General features: G+C 35.1%; 2 protein-coding genes across 3 annotated transcripts in view; one reads left to right on the top strand and one right to left on the bottom strand.

Annotated features, from left to right (window-relative positions):
• Window positions 1-602: 602 nt before the first annotated feature.
• On the top strand, window positions 603-3356 carry pmm2 (phosphomannomutase 2). The gene is made up of 8 exons (XM_015973387.3): window positions 603-828; window positions 1080-1191; window positions 1264-1340; window positions 1426-1517; window positions 1765-1864; window positions 2001-2076; window positions 2319-2434; window positions 2633-3356. The coding sequence occupies exons 1-8, from the start codon at window positions 754-756 to the stop codon at window positions 2735-2737; spliced, it is 753 nt and encodes a 250-aa protein (XP_015828873.3). The 5' UTR covers window positions 603-753; the 3' UTR covers window positions 2738-3356.
• Window positions 3357-14130: 10774 nt separating this feature from the next.
• mtmr7b (myotubularin related protein 7b) overlaps window positions 14131-15966 on the bottom strand; it is a 10895-nt gene continuing 9059 nt past the window's right edge. Inside the window, exon 14 of one of the 2 annotated variants that reach the window (XM_015973296.3) lies at window positions 14131-15216. In XM_015973296.3, the coding sequence (XP_015828782.3) occupies window positions 14878-15216 (339 nt within the window). In that variant the 3' untranslated portion in view covers window positions 14131-14877. The remainder of the gene's footprint in view (window positions 15217-15966) is intronic. The other variant, XM_015973303.3, reaches the window with a different exon arrangement.

Here is a 15966-nt window from a genome sequence, read left to right as displayed (position 1 = left end):
TCATTCCAGAAAAATGTTTCCAACTCACAATAAAAATGTCCAGTTCATTTATATCCTCATTAAAATAAAACAAGGACAATTGACAAGGAGCTTAAGATCATTGCAGAAATGAAATGTCTCTGAGTTCAATGAGAAAATGGTTTAGTTTGTTAAACCAGCTTTTATAAATAAAGCTTTCCAGCCAATAATTTTCCCATTAACAATTTTAGATATAAAACCCTTTATTTGACCTTTCCTTCGAAAGGTGTGATGTATTTTTCCAGATATTAGTTTAATAAACCTGACTGAACGCTTTAATTACAGATCAGTGGCTGGATTTTAGTAAACATAAATAAATGTTTGTGGACACGCCCCTTCAAAGCTAGGCTACATTCTTCTCCAGATAATTCAGATCTTTGGAGTAAAAATTGAAACCCAAATGTTTACCAGCTGATTTACCCGGATGTTGTGATGCTTCACATAAGATTCAAACCAGAAGCGTTAAAAAAAAGATTTTTAATGGATTCATGAGTCCGTTGGGAACTTTGGCGTTTGCTTTGTACCACGTGACACACCATACGCGATGTGGTTAGTTCCGGTGTAACAAGGTTCAAGTTCCTCCGGTCCGTCAGCGATACGGAACACGCTTATCTCAGTTGTAGTTCTGAGCAGCTCCGCCGCTGGACCGAGCCGATCCGGACCAGGAGCAAGGGGACACACTGAGCACGAGACTGCGCGGTCACGGTACATAGACGGTTTTTCACTTAGGACAAAATGAGTGAAAACACCGCGGACACGAGCACGCTCTGCCTGTTTGATGTTGACGGTACACTCACGGCCGCGAGACAGGTAAACAACGTGTCTACAAACAAACAAACAACCAGCTGTTAAACAGCTGATAAATATTATGTCTGTCCAACTTCCGTCTCCACGTATTTGCTGTAGTCCATCCGGGGAATAATGCGTCCCCTGGAAACAAACTACATGTAGTTCCGGTCTGACCGTCTCTAATTGACTGGTGTGTGTGTGTGTGTGCGTGCGTACGTGTGTGTTTGTGTGTGTGTGTGTGTGTGTGTGTGTGTGTGTGTGTGTGTCTACAGTGTGTGACTCCTGAAATGAAAGCTTTACTGGAGAAGTTAAGGACTCGGGTCCGAGTCGGAGTGGTCGGGGGGTCAGATCTCAGTAAGATCCAAGAGCAGCTGGGAGACGATGGTGAGATGTTTGATTGCTGATCTGCCTGAAAACCTTCTAGACTCTCAACGTTTCTTCTCGTTTCCTTCTCAGTGATCCAGATTGTGGACTACGTGTTCGCCGAGAACGGTCTGGTCGCCTATAAAAACGGACAGTTACATTCCATCCAGGTGAGACTGAAGGACCCTGTCCACTGATGCAGGAGGAGACACGTCTCCCTCTTAGAGGCTTCAGGAGGTTGTTTTGTGTTTCCAGTCCATCCAGGCCCACATGGGGGAGGAGCTCCTGCAGGACTTCATCAACTTCTGTCTCAACTACATGGCTAAAATCAAGCTGCCCAAGAAAAGGTACGGAGTCATGATCCTAGCTCCGAGGAAGGTTCTGGTTCTTATATTTACTCTGATGTATCACGCCTCAGACTGGATGGAGCTAAAATATTTAATAATCTGGATTATTAAAGACGCATCTGGGTGTCTGCTGCTGTATTTTAGGCTTACATTTTAATGAGCTGTGATCTAAGTGAGCTCCTGAGTTTGATGTTTTCACGGCTCATTAACAGCGAGGTTATAATGAATCACATGTGAATGTTTTCAGAGGAACGTTCATCGAGTTCCGTAACGGAATGCTGAACATCTCTCCTATCGGACGAAGCTGCACTCAGGAGGAACGCCGAGAGTTTTACGAGCTGGATCAGGTACAAACGACTCTCGATGCTGGATGGTCAGTGAACGCATCATTTAGAGCTGCAGGTGCTTCTTCACCTGGACTCAAGGATAGAACTACAGTTCAGCTCCAGGACCTTAAAGGTTTTATTTTTTATTATTTTCCAGAAAGAGAAAATCAGGGAGAAGTTTGTTTCTGTGTTGAAGGAAGAGTTCAAAGGAAAAGGGTTGTCGTTTTCCATCGGTGAGTCCGACTCTTTTCAAACATTTCTCCTCTGAACGCATCAGAGCCTGCAGCTACACGAAAGATGAGGCCATTAAAATTCACACGTTACATAAATATCAGTGAGATTCCAACATTTTTAAACCCAGAAGCATCTGGAGGTTCTGGTCCCAGTGGGAGGAGTCCAGGTCACAGCAGATAGTTGGAGATGAAACTGTTGTGGGAACATCTGCTGCAGCTTCCAGCTCTGTGTTCCTCTGCAGGAGGTCAGATCAGCTTTGACGTGTTCCCTGACGGCTGGGACAAGAGGTACTGTCTGGGCATCGTGGAGGAGGACAAATACTCCAACATCCACTTCTTTGGAGACAAAACTAAACCGGTGAGTCTGTCAAAACGAGTCAGAACACGATTCAGTCAGAAAACGGACCGACCAATCAGAGGATAGATCCCTTTGGCTTTTTAAATATTTATGATGAACGTCAGCTGGAGCAAAACGTTGGATAGGAGAGGAGATGAAGACCACTGAGGATGTTGAAGACAAAAGTTTCACCTCCTAAAGTTTCTCCCTGTTTCCCAGGGAGGAAACGACTACGAGATCTTCTGCGACCCTCGGACCATAGGACACGAGGTGTCCTGTCCCGAGGAGACCCAGCAGCTGTGTGAGCAGCTCTTCTTCTCCTGAGGGTGGAGCTGGACGTCGGTTCGGAAGCATCGGGTGTTTACCCAGCGTGTTTCTGTAATCATAAATCTGTAATCAATTTATGTGTGTGCGTGTGCGTGTGTGCGTGTGCGTGTGTGTGTGTGTCTGTCTGGATCTGGATCTGGTTCTGGATCTGGATCTGGATCTGGATCTGGAGCCTCTGAGCTGCACCAGAAACAAACCGGACACTTCACCAGCGTCCGGCTCTAATCGCTTGGTTTTTGGGTTCATGAAGATGTTTCTGAGCTCTTCCTTGTTCTCGGTTCAGTCTAAACTGGTTCGGTCCAGTCTGTGTTCTGATCCAACCGGGAGCATGAAGCGGGTCACCCTCTGATGGGGAAGAACCAGCAGGTGTGTCGTGGACCACTGAAGGGTTAGGAGGACATGAGTTCTGCTGTAAAACGGGTCAACTGGTAAAAAGGGAAAATGTTCAGCTACACTAACGGTTCCCAACGTCCGGGTCGGGGTCCCTCTGGGTCGCAAAGCACTAAGATCCGGGTCATAAACTCTAACGTGTTTGTGTCTGAGAGGAGACTGAACGTAAACAAAAAACAAACCTGAAATAGAAGAAAAATCCTAAATAAATGAAAGTTTCATCTAACTGAAGCCGTGTTTCATTTATGTTCCGGCTCTCAGTCCATGAGAACATCAGGGTTCCTGGAAAGGTTCTGATCCTCAGAGAAACCCTACACACACATACATTTATACATATTCACACACACACTTACACATATACATTTATACATATTCACACACACACTTGCATATATACATTTACACACACACACACATATATATTTATACATATTCACACACACACTTGCATATATACATTTACACACACACACATATACATTTATACATATTCACACACACACACATATACATTTATACATATTCACACACACACTTGCATATATACATTTACACACACACACATATACATTTATACATATTCACACACACACACACATATATACATTTGCACACACACACGCATATATACATATACACACACACATACATATACACACACACACATATATACATACATATTCAGTTCACACACAAACACATATACATTTATACATATTCACACACACACACACATATATACATTTACACACACACATGCATATATACATATACACACACACACATACATATACACACACACACATATATACATACATACATATTCAGTTCACACACAAACACATACATTTATACATATTCACAAACATATGTATACATAAACACACACACATATATACATACAGATTCACACACACACATCAACATTTATACACTCACACACACACACACACACACATACATTTATACATATTCACACACACATATATACATTTACACACACACACACACACACATATACATTTATACATATTCACACACACACACACACACTTGCATATATACATATACACACACACACATACATATTCATACACACACTTGCATATATACATTTACACACACACACACATATACATTTATACATATTCACACACACACTTGCATATATACATTTACACACACACACATATACATTTATACATATTCACACACACACACACATATATACATTTACACACACACACGCATATATACATATACACACACACATACATATACACACACACACATATATACATACATATTCAGTTCACACACAAACACATATACATTTATACATATTCACACACACACACACATATATACATTTACACACACACACGCATATATACATATACACACACACATACATATACACACACACACATATATACATACATATTCAGTTCACACACAAACACATATACATTTATACATATTCACAAACATATGTATACATAAACACACACACATATATACATACAGATTCACACACACACATCAACATTTATACACTCACACACACACACACACACACACACACATACATTTATACATATTCACACACACATATATACATTTACACACACACACACACATATACATTTATACATATTCACACACACACACACACTTGCATATATACATATACACACACACACATATACACACACTTGCATATATACATATACACACACACACATACATATTCACACACACACACACACACACATACATTTATATACAAACACATACATTTATACATATTCACACACACACACACATATATATACATAAACACACACACACATACATATTCACACACACACACATATATATTCACACACACACACATATATACATATTCACACACACATATACACACACACACACATATATACATACAGATTCACACACACATATACATTTATACACACACACACACACATATATATACATACAGATTCACACACACACATATACATTTATACACACACACACATACATTTAAACATATTCACACACATACATATTCACACACATATATACACACACACACATATATACATATATATTCACACACATATACATATTCACACACACATACATATTCACACACACACATACATATTCACACACATATACACACACATACATATTCACACACATATGCACACACACACACATATATATTCACACACACATACATATTCACACACACACACTTTCATATTCACACACACATACATATACACACACATTTACATTTATACATACCGGTATTCATACACACACACACATATACATATTCAGATACACACACACACACACACATTTACATTTATACATATTCACATACACACACACACATATACATATTCAGATACACACACATTTACATTTATACATATTCACATACACACACACATTTACATTTATACATATTCATACAAACACACACACATATATATTTACATATTCACACACACACATTTACATTTATACATATACACACACACACACACACACATATACATTTATACATATTCACACACACACACACACACACACATATACACATATTCACACACACACACACACATTTATACATGCTCACATACACACACACACATATACATTTATACATATTCACACACACACAAATATACATTTATACATATTCACACACACACACACACATACATTTATACATACTCACACACACACACATACATACATATTCACACACACATATACATTTATACATATTCACACACACACATACATTTATACATACTCACACACACACATATACATATTACACACATATACATTTATACATATTCACACACACACACACACACACATATATGCATTTACACATATTCACACACACACACATATACATTTATACATATTCACACACACACACACATATACATTTATACATATTCACACACACACACACATATACATTTATACATATTCACACACACACATACATTTATACATACTCACACACACATATATGCATTTATACATATTCACACACACACACACACACATATATGCATTTATACATATTCACACACACACATATACATTTATACATATTCACACACACACATACATTTATACATACTCACACACACATATATGCATTTATACATATTCACACACACACACACACACACACACATACATTTATACATATTCACACACACACACATACATTTATACATACTCACACACATATACATATTCACACACACATATACATTTATACACATTCACACACACACATATATATACATTTATACATATTCACACACACACACATACATTTGTACATATTCACACACACACATATATGCATTTATACATATTCACACATACACACATTTACATTTATACATACTCACACACACACACATATACATTTATACATACTCACACACACATATATGCATTTATACATATTCACACACACACACATATATACATTTATACATATTCACACACACACATACATTTATACATACTCACACACATATACATATTCACACACACATATACATTTATACATATTCACACACACACACATATATACATTTATACATATTCACACACACACATACATTTATACATATTCACACACACACATATATGCATTTATACATATTCACACACACACACATATACATTTATACATACTCACACACACATATTCACACACACATATACATATTCACACACATATACATTTATAAATATTCACACACACATATACATTTATACATATACACACACACATACATTTATACATATTCACACACACATATACATATTCACACACATATATATTTATAAATATTCACACACACATATACATTTATACATATACACACACACATACATTTATACATACTCACACACACATATACATTTATACATACTCACACACACATATACATTTATACATACTCACACACACACATATAATCATTTATACATATTCACACACACACACATACATTTATACATACTCACACACACACATATACATATTCACACACACATATACATTTATACATATTCACACACACATATACATTTGTACATATTCACACACACACATACATATATACATATTCACACACACACACACACACACATATATATATATTTATACATATTCACACACACACATAGATACATTTATACATATTCACACACATACACATACATTTATACATACTCAGACACACACATATACATATTCACACACACACACACACATATATACATTTATACATATTCACACACACACACATATACATTTATACATATTCATACACACACACACACACATATATATATATGTATATATATATATATATATATATATATATATATATATATATATATATATATATATACATTTATACATATTCAGACACACACACACACACACACACATATATATATATATATATATATATATATATATACATTTATACATATTCACACACACACACATACATTTATACATACTCACACACACACATATACATATTCACACACACACACATATACATTTATACATATTCACACACACACATACATTTATACATACTCACACACACATATACATATTCACACACACATACATTTATACATATTCACACACACACACATATACATTTATACATATTCACACACACACATACATTTATACATACTCACACACACATATACATATTCACACACACATATACATTTATACATATTCACACACACACACACATATACATTTATACATATTCACACACACACACATATACATTTATACATATTCACACACATACATTTATACATACTCACACACACATACATTTATACATATTCACACACACACACACACACACACATATACATTTATACATATTCACACACACACATACATTTATACATACTCACACACACATATACATATTCACACACACACACACATATACATTTATACATATTCACACACACACATACATTTATACATACTCACACACACATATACATATTCACACACACATACATTTATACATATTCACACACACACATATACATTTATACATATTCACACACACACATACATTTATACATACTCACACACACATATACATATTCACACACACACACATACATTTATACACACATACATTTATACATATTCACACACACACACACATATATATACATAAACACACACACACATACATATTCACACACACACACATATATATTCACACACACACACATATATACATATTCACACACACATACACACACACACACACATATATACATACAGATTCACACACACATATACATTTATACACACACACACACACATATATATACATACAGATTCACACACACACATATACATTTATACACACACACACATACATTTAAACATATTCACACACACATACATATTCACACACACATATATACACACACACACATATATACATATATATTCACACACATATACATATTCACACACACATACATATTCACACACACACATACATATTCACACACATATACACACACATACATATTCACACACATATGCACACACACACACATATATATTCACACACACATACATATTCACACACACACACTTTCATATTCACACACACATACATATACACACACACACATTTACATTTATACATACCGGTATTCATACACACACACACATATACATATTCAGATACACACACACACACACACATTTACATTTATACATATTCACATACACACACACACACATATACATATTCAGATACACACACATTTACATTTATACATATTCACATACACACACACATTTACATTTATACATATTCATACTAACACACACACATATATATTTACATATTCACACACACACATTTACATTTATACATATACACACACACACACACACACATATACATTTATACATATTCACACACACACACACACACACACATATACACATATTCACACACACACACACATTTATACATGCTCACATACACACACACACATATACATTTATACATATTCACACACACACAAATATACATTCATACATATTCACACACACACACACACATACATTTATACATACTCACACACACACACATACATACATATTCACACACACATATACATTTATACATATTCACACACACACATACATTTATACATACTCACACACACACATATACATATTACACACATATACATTTATACATATTCACACACACACACACATATATGCATTTACACATATTCACACACACACACATATACATTTATACATATTCACACACACACACACATATACATTTATACATATTCACACACACACACACATATACATTTATACATATTCACACACACACATACATTTATACATACTCACACACACATATATGCATTTATACATATTCACACACACACACACACACATATATGCATTTATACATATTCACACACACACATATACATTTATACATATTCACACACACACATACATTTATACATACTCACACACACATATATGCATTTATACATATTCACACACACACACACACATATACATTTATACATATTCACACACACACACATACATTTATACATACTCACACACATATACATATTCACACACACATATACATTTATACATATTCACACACACACATATATATACATTTATACATATTCACACACACACACATACATTTGTACATATTCACACACACATATATGCATTTATACATATTCACACATACACACATTTACATTTATACATACTCACACACACACACATATACATTTATACATACTCACACACACATATATGCATTTATACATATTCACACACACACACATATATACATTTATACATATTCACACACACACATACATTTATACATACTCACACACATATACATATTCACACACACATATACATTTATACATATTCACACACACACACATATATACATTTATACATATTCACACACACACATACATTTATACATATTCACACACACACATATATGCATTTATACATATTCACACACACACACATATACATTTATACATACTCACACACACATATTCACACACACATATACATATTCACACACATATACATTTATAAATATTCACACACACATATACATTTATACATATACACACACACATACATTTATACATATTCACACACACATATACATATTCACACACATATATATTTATAAATATTCACACACACATATACATTTATACATATACACACACACATACATTTATACATACTCACACACACATATACATTTATACATACTCACACACACATATACATTTATACATACTCACACACACACATATAATCATTTATACATATTCACACACACACACATACATTTATACATACTCACACACACACATATACATATTCACACACACATATACATTTATACATATTCACACACACATATACATTTATACATATTCACACACACACATACATATATACATATTCACACACACACACACACACACACACATATATATATATTCATACATATTCACACACACACATAGATACATTTATACATATTCACACACATACACATACATTTATACATACTCAGACACACACATATACATATTCACACACACACACACACACACATATATACATTTATACATATTCACACACACACACACATATACATTTATACATATTCATACACACACACACACACATATATATATATGTATATATATATATATATATATATATATATATATATATATATATATATACATTTATACATATTCAGACACACACACACACACACACACATATATATATATATATATATATATATACATTTATACATATTCACACACACACACATACATTTATACATACTCACACACACACACATATACATATTCACACACACACACATATACATTTATACATATTCACACACACACATACATTTATACATACTCACACACACATATACATATTCACACACACATACATTTATACATATTCACACACACACACATATACATTTATACATATTCACACACACACATACATTTATACATACTCACACACACATATACATATTCACACACACATATACATTTATACATATTCACACACACACACACATATACATTTATACATATTCACACACACACACATATACATTTATACATATTCACACACATACATTTATACATACTCACACACACATACATTTATACATATTCACACACACACACACACACACATATACATTTATACATATTCACACACACACATACATTTATACATACTCACACACACATATACATATTCACACACACACACACATATACATTTATACATATTCACACACACACATACATTTATACATACTCACACACACATATACATATTCACACACACATACATTTATACATATTCACACACACACATATACATTTATACATATTCACACACACACATACATTTATACATACTCACACACACATATACATATTCACACACACATATACATTTATACATATTCACACACACACACATATACATTTATACATATTCACACACACACACATATACATTTATACATATTCACACACACACACACATATACATTTATACATATTCACACACACACATATACATTTATACATATTCACACACACACACACATATATATATATACATTTATACATATTCACACACACACACATACATATATATACATTTATACATATTCACACACACACACACACATATATATATACATTTATACATATTCACACACACACACACACATATATATATACATTTATACATATTCACACACACATATACATATATACACACACACACACACACATACATATATACATATTCACACACACACACACACACATATATACATATTCACACACACACACACACACACACACACACATATATACATATTCACACACACACATATACGTTTATACATATTCACACACACACATATATATATACATTTATACATATTCACACACACACACACACACACACACACACACACACACACACACACACACAGTTTCCTTTAACAGCCTTTATTGATGTTCTACATCGACACACACACACAAACATACATATATACACACACACACACACATACATGTATACATATTCACACGCACACACACACACATATACATTTATACATATTCAGACACACACACACACACACACACACACACACACACACACACACACACACATATATATATATATATATATATATATATATATATATATATATATATACATTTATACATATTCACACACACACACATACATTTATACATACTCACACACACACATATACATATTCACACACACATATACATTTATACATATTCACACACACACATACATTTATACATACTCACACACACCTATACATATTCACACACACATACATTTATACATATTCACACACACACACACACATATACATTTATACATACTCACACACACACATATACATATTCACACACACATATACATTTATACATATTCACACACACATATACATTTATACATATTCACACACACACATACATTTATACATACTCACACACACATATACATATTCACACTCACACACACATATACATATTCACACACACACACACATATACATTTATACATATTCACACACACACATACATTTATACATACTCACACACACATATACATATTCACACACACACACACACACATATACATTTATACATATTCACACACACACATACATTTATACATACTCACACACACATATACATATTCACACACACACACATATATATTTATACATATTCACACACACACATACATTTATACATACTCACACACACATATACATATTCACACACACATACATTTATACATATTCACACACACACACATATACATTTATACATACTCACACACACATATACATATTCACACACACACATACATTTATACATACTCACACACACATATACATATTCACACACACACACACACATATACATTTATACATATTCACACACACACATACATTTATACATACTCACACACATATACATATACATTTATACATATTCACACACACACATACATTTATACATACTCACACACATATACATATACATTTATACATATTCACACACACATATACATTTATACATATTCACACACACACACACATATACATTTATACATATTCACACACACACATATACATTTATACATATTCACACACACACATATACATTTATACATATTCACACACACACACACACATATATATATACATTTATACATATTCACACACACACATACATATATATACATTTATACATATTCACACACACATATACATATACACACACACATACATATATACATATTCACACACACACACACACACACACACACACATATATATATACATTTATACATATTCACACACACACACATATATATACATTTATACATATTCACACACACACACACACATATATATACATTTATACATATTCACACACACATATACATATACACACACACACACACACGTTTATACATATTCACACACACACATATATATATACATTTATACATATTCACTCACTCTCTCACACACACACACACACACACACACACACACACACACACACACACACACACACACACACACACACACACACACACACACACACACACACACACACACACACACACACACACACACACACACACACACACACACACACACACACACACACACACACACACACGGTTTCCTTTAACAGCCTTTATTGATGTTCTACATCGACACACACACACCACAGGTATCGAGGAGAGGAGGTCCGATACCACGAGGTCAGAGGGAGAGATGGGGGACCTACATCAACTAAAAGACATTTTTATCTCCAGATTCTAAATACCAACAAGCAGCTGCAAGTTCTGGTTCTGGTCCGCGTGTAAATGTTTACAAAGAACATCATAAAACAAATCAAAACAATCGAATATCACAAAAACAAAACAATAAATTAAGAACAATCTGAAGACGTTTGTTCGTTTTCACAGTAAAACTTCCTCTGGGGTTAATGACCTGACTTAGCAGGAATAAACAAACCGTCTCATGCGTTTAAGGAGAAGACGCGTTTGATACGTCGTAAACGAAGGTTACGCGTGTTTATGATTCCATTTTATAGTAAAATATTTAGATTCTTTAGTGTGGTTAAGAACCGCCAAGTTTGAGTCAAACATCCAGATTAATCTGGTTTCATCAGGACTTTTCGGGTCCATTTGATCTGATTTCTGAGTGAAACCGTTTGATAAAAGATGGAGATCATTATCCCGTCACATCTGTCCATCCCACAGCTGGAAGCAAACTCAGCCGTCTGGTTCAGTGGAAATCAAAGCTGACGTGATGCGAGTTTGATTCAGAGGGTAACGAGTTTTCTCCCTTTTGATCCATAATTGAATAAATGATTTAGTCCAATCAGCCTGAATAAATACATTTAGGTTCCCTTCCCGTTCCTCACTCCAGATCCGGGTCTTTGCTGTCGTCAGCGCCGCTGGATGAGCGGCTGCTGAGGTCGGCCACGCCCGACTCCAGGTCGCTGCAGGCAAAAAGGTCCTCCAGGTCCAGCTGCAGCCCCAGCGGTCCAGAGGGGGCCGAGTCCCGGCGGTGAGCCTTCCGAGTGGCCGGGTCCGAGGAACATATCGGAGTGTTGGAAAGTGGAGAGATGGGTTTTGGTTCCGACTGGGTGCTGGGCGGGTCCGGCCCGCTGTGTCTCTGCTGCAGGTGGCCGGTCGTCCTCCTCAGAACCTCAATCTTCTCCCACACGATTGGCTTCCCCGTAAGGGCCCGGATCCTCTGAGGACAACCAGAACCGCACACATGTTCTTTAATCACAGAGAACAGAACCAGAACCACACTAAAGCCTTTTTCACACCGAATGTAGATATGGTTCGGTTTCTCTACGGCTTCCAGACGGACTGCCATTCACTCTAAACGCTGAACGCCTCCAGATATCTGCTCTCACGAGGGAACCAAATACGTTTACATTTAAAACACCAGTAAAACCAACGTTTATGTTTATTTATTTGTTTATTTTATAAACATAAACGTAAACGATCATCGCCGTTAACTGGTATCCCCGTCTGAAAAGCTACTGTAGCAAATCTGCAAAACAAGCTAGCTTGTAAACACAAACAGTCATGGAACTCTCAACCCTCCATCAGCCCTAGGCCACGCCCCTCCTGATACTGGAACCCGGATTGCCAGAGGAAACGAGATAGTGCTAAACACCAGTCGCTGTTTTTAGGTCCTAATGTCTTTTGTTGTCCGTGACTTCAGATGGTTTTTCTTTTTGGGACTCTGGTAGTTTGTTCTAAAGTGGAAGTGGTAGCAGCCGGCTGTTTCTCCTTCTCTGACATTACTGAGCAGAGAACCTCTCACGCCAGCGGTGTTCTGTTGTTAAATACGAAGTCGGAGGGACCGGTGGTGCCAGCACTCGGCAGCCTCGCCTCTGTCGGTGTGCCCCAGGGCAGCTGTGGCTACATCGTAGCTCATCCCCACCAGTGTGTGAATGTGTGTGTGAACGGATGAATGACTGATTGTGTT

This window comes from Nothobranchius furzeri, chromosome 6 (assembly GCF_043380555.1).
Source record: "Nothobranchius furzeri strain GRZ-AD chromosome 6, NfurGRZ-RIMD1, whole genome shotgun sequence".
In the NCBI taxonomy this organism is placed as follows: domain Eukaryota; kingdom Metazoa; phylum Chordata; class Actinopteri; order Cyprinodontiformes; family Nothobranchiidae; genus Nothobranchius; species Nothobranchius furzeri.
This window is presented reverse-complemented; position numbering and strand designations above follow the sequence as displayed.

Bases quoted from the DNA above. Each gene is read 5' to 3' on its own strand.
- pmm2 (XM_015973387.3), top strand. From the start codon at position 754: ATGAGTGAAAACACCGCGGACACGAGCACGCTCTGCCTGTTTGATGTT. The intron at 1,192-1,263 runs GTGAGATGTTTG...TTTCCTTCTCAG, and splicing joins AGAGCAGCTGGGAGACGATG to TGATCCAGATTGTGGACTAC. The intron at 1,865-2,000 runs GTACAAACGACT...ATTATTTTCCAG, and splicing joins AGTTTTACGAGCTGGATCAG to AAAGAGAAAATCAGGGAGAA.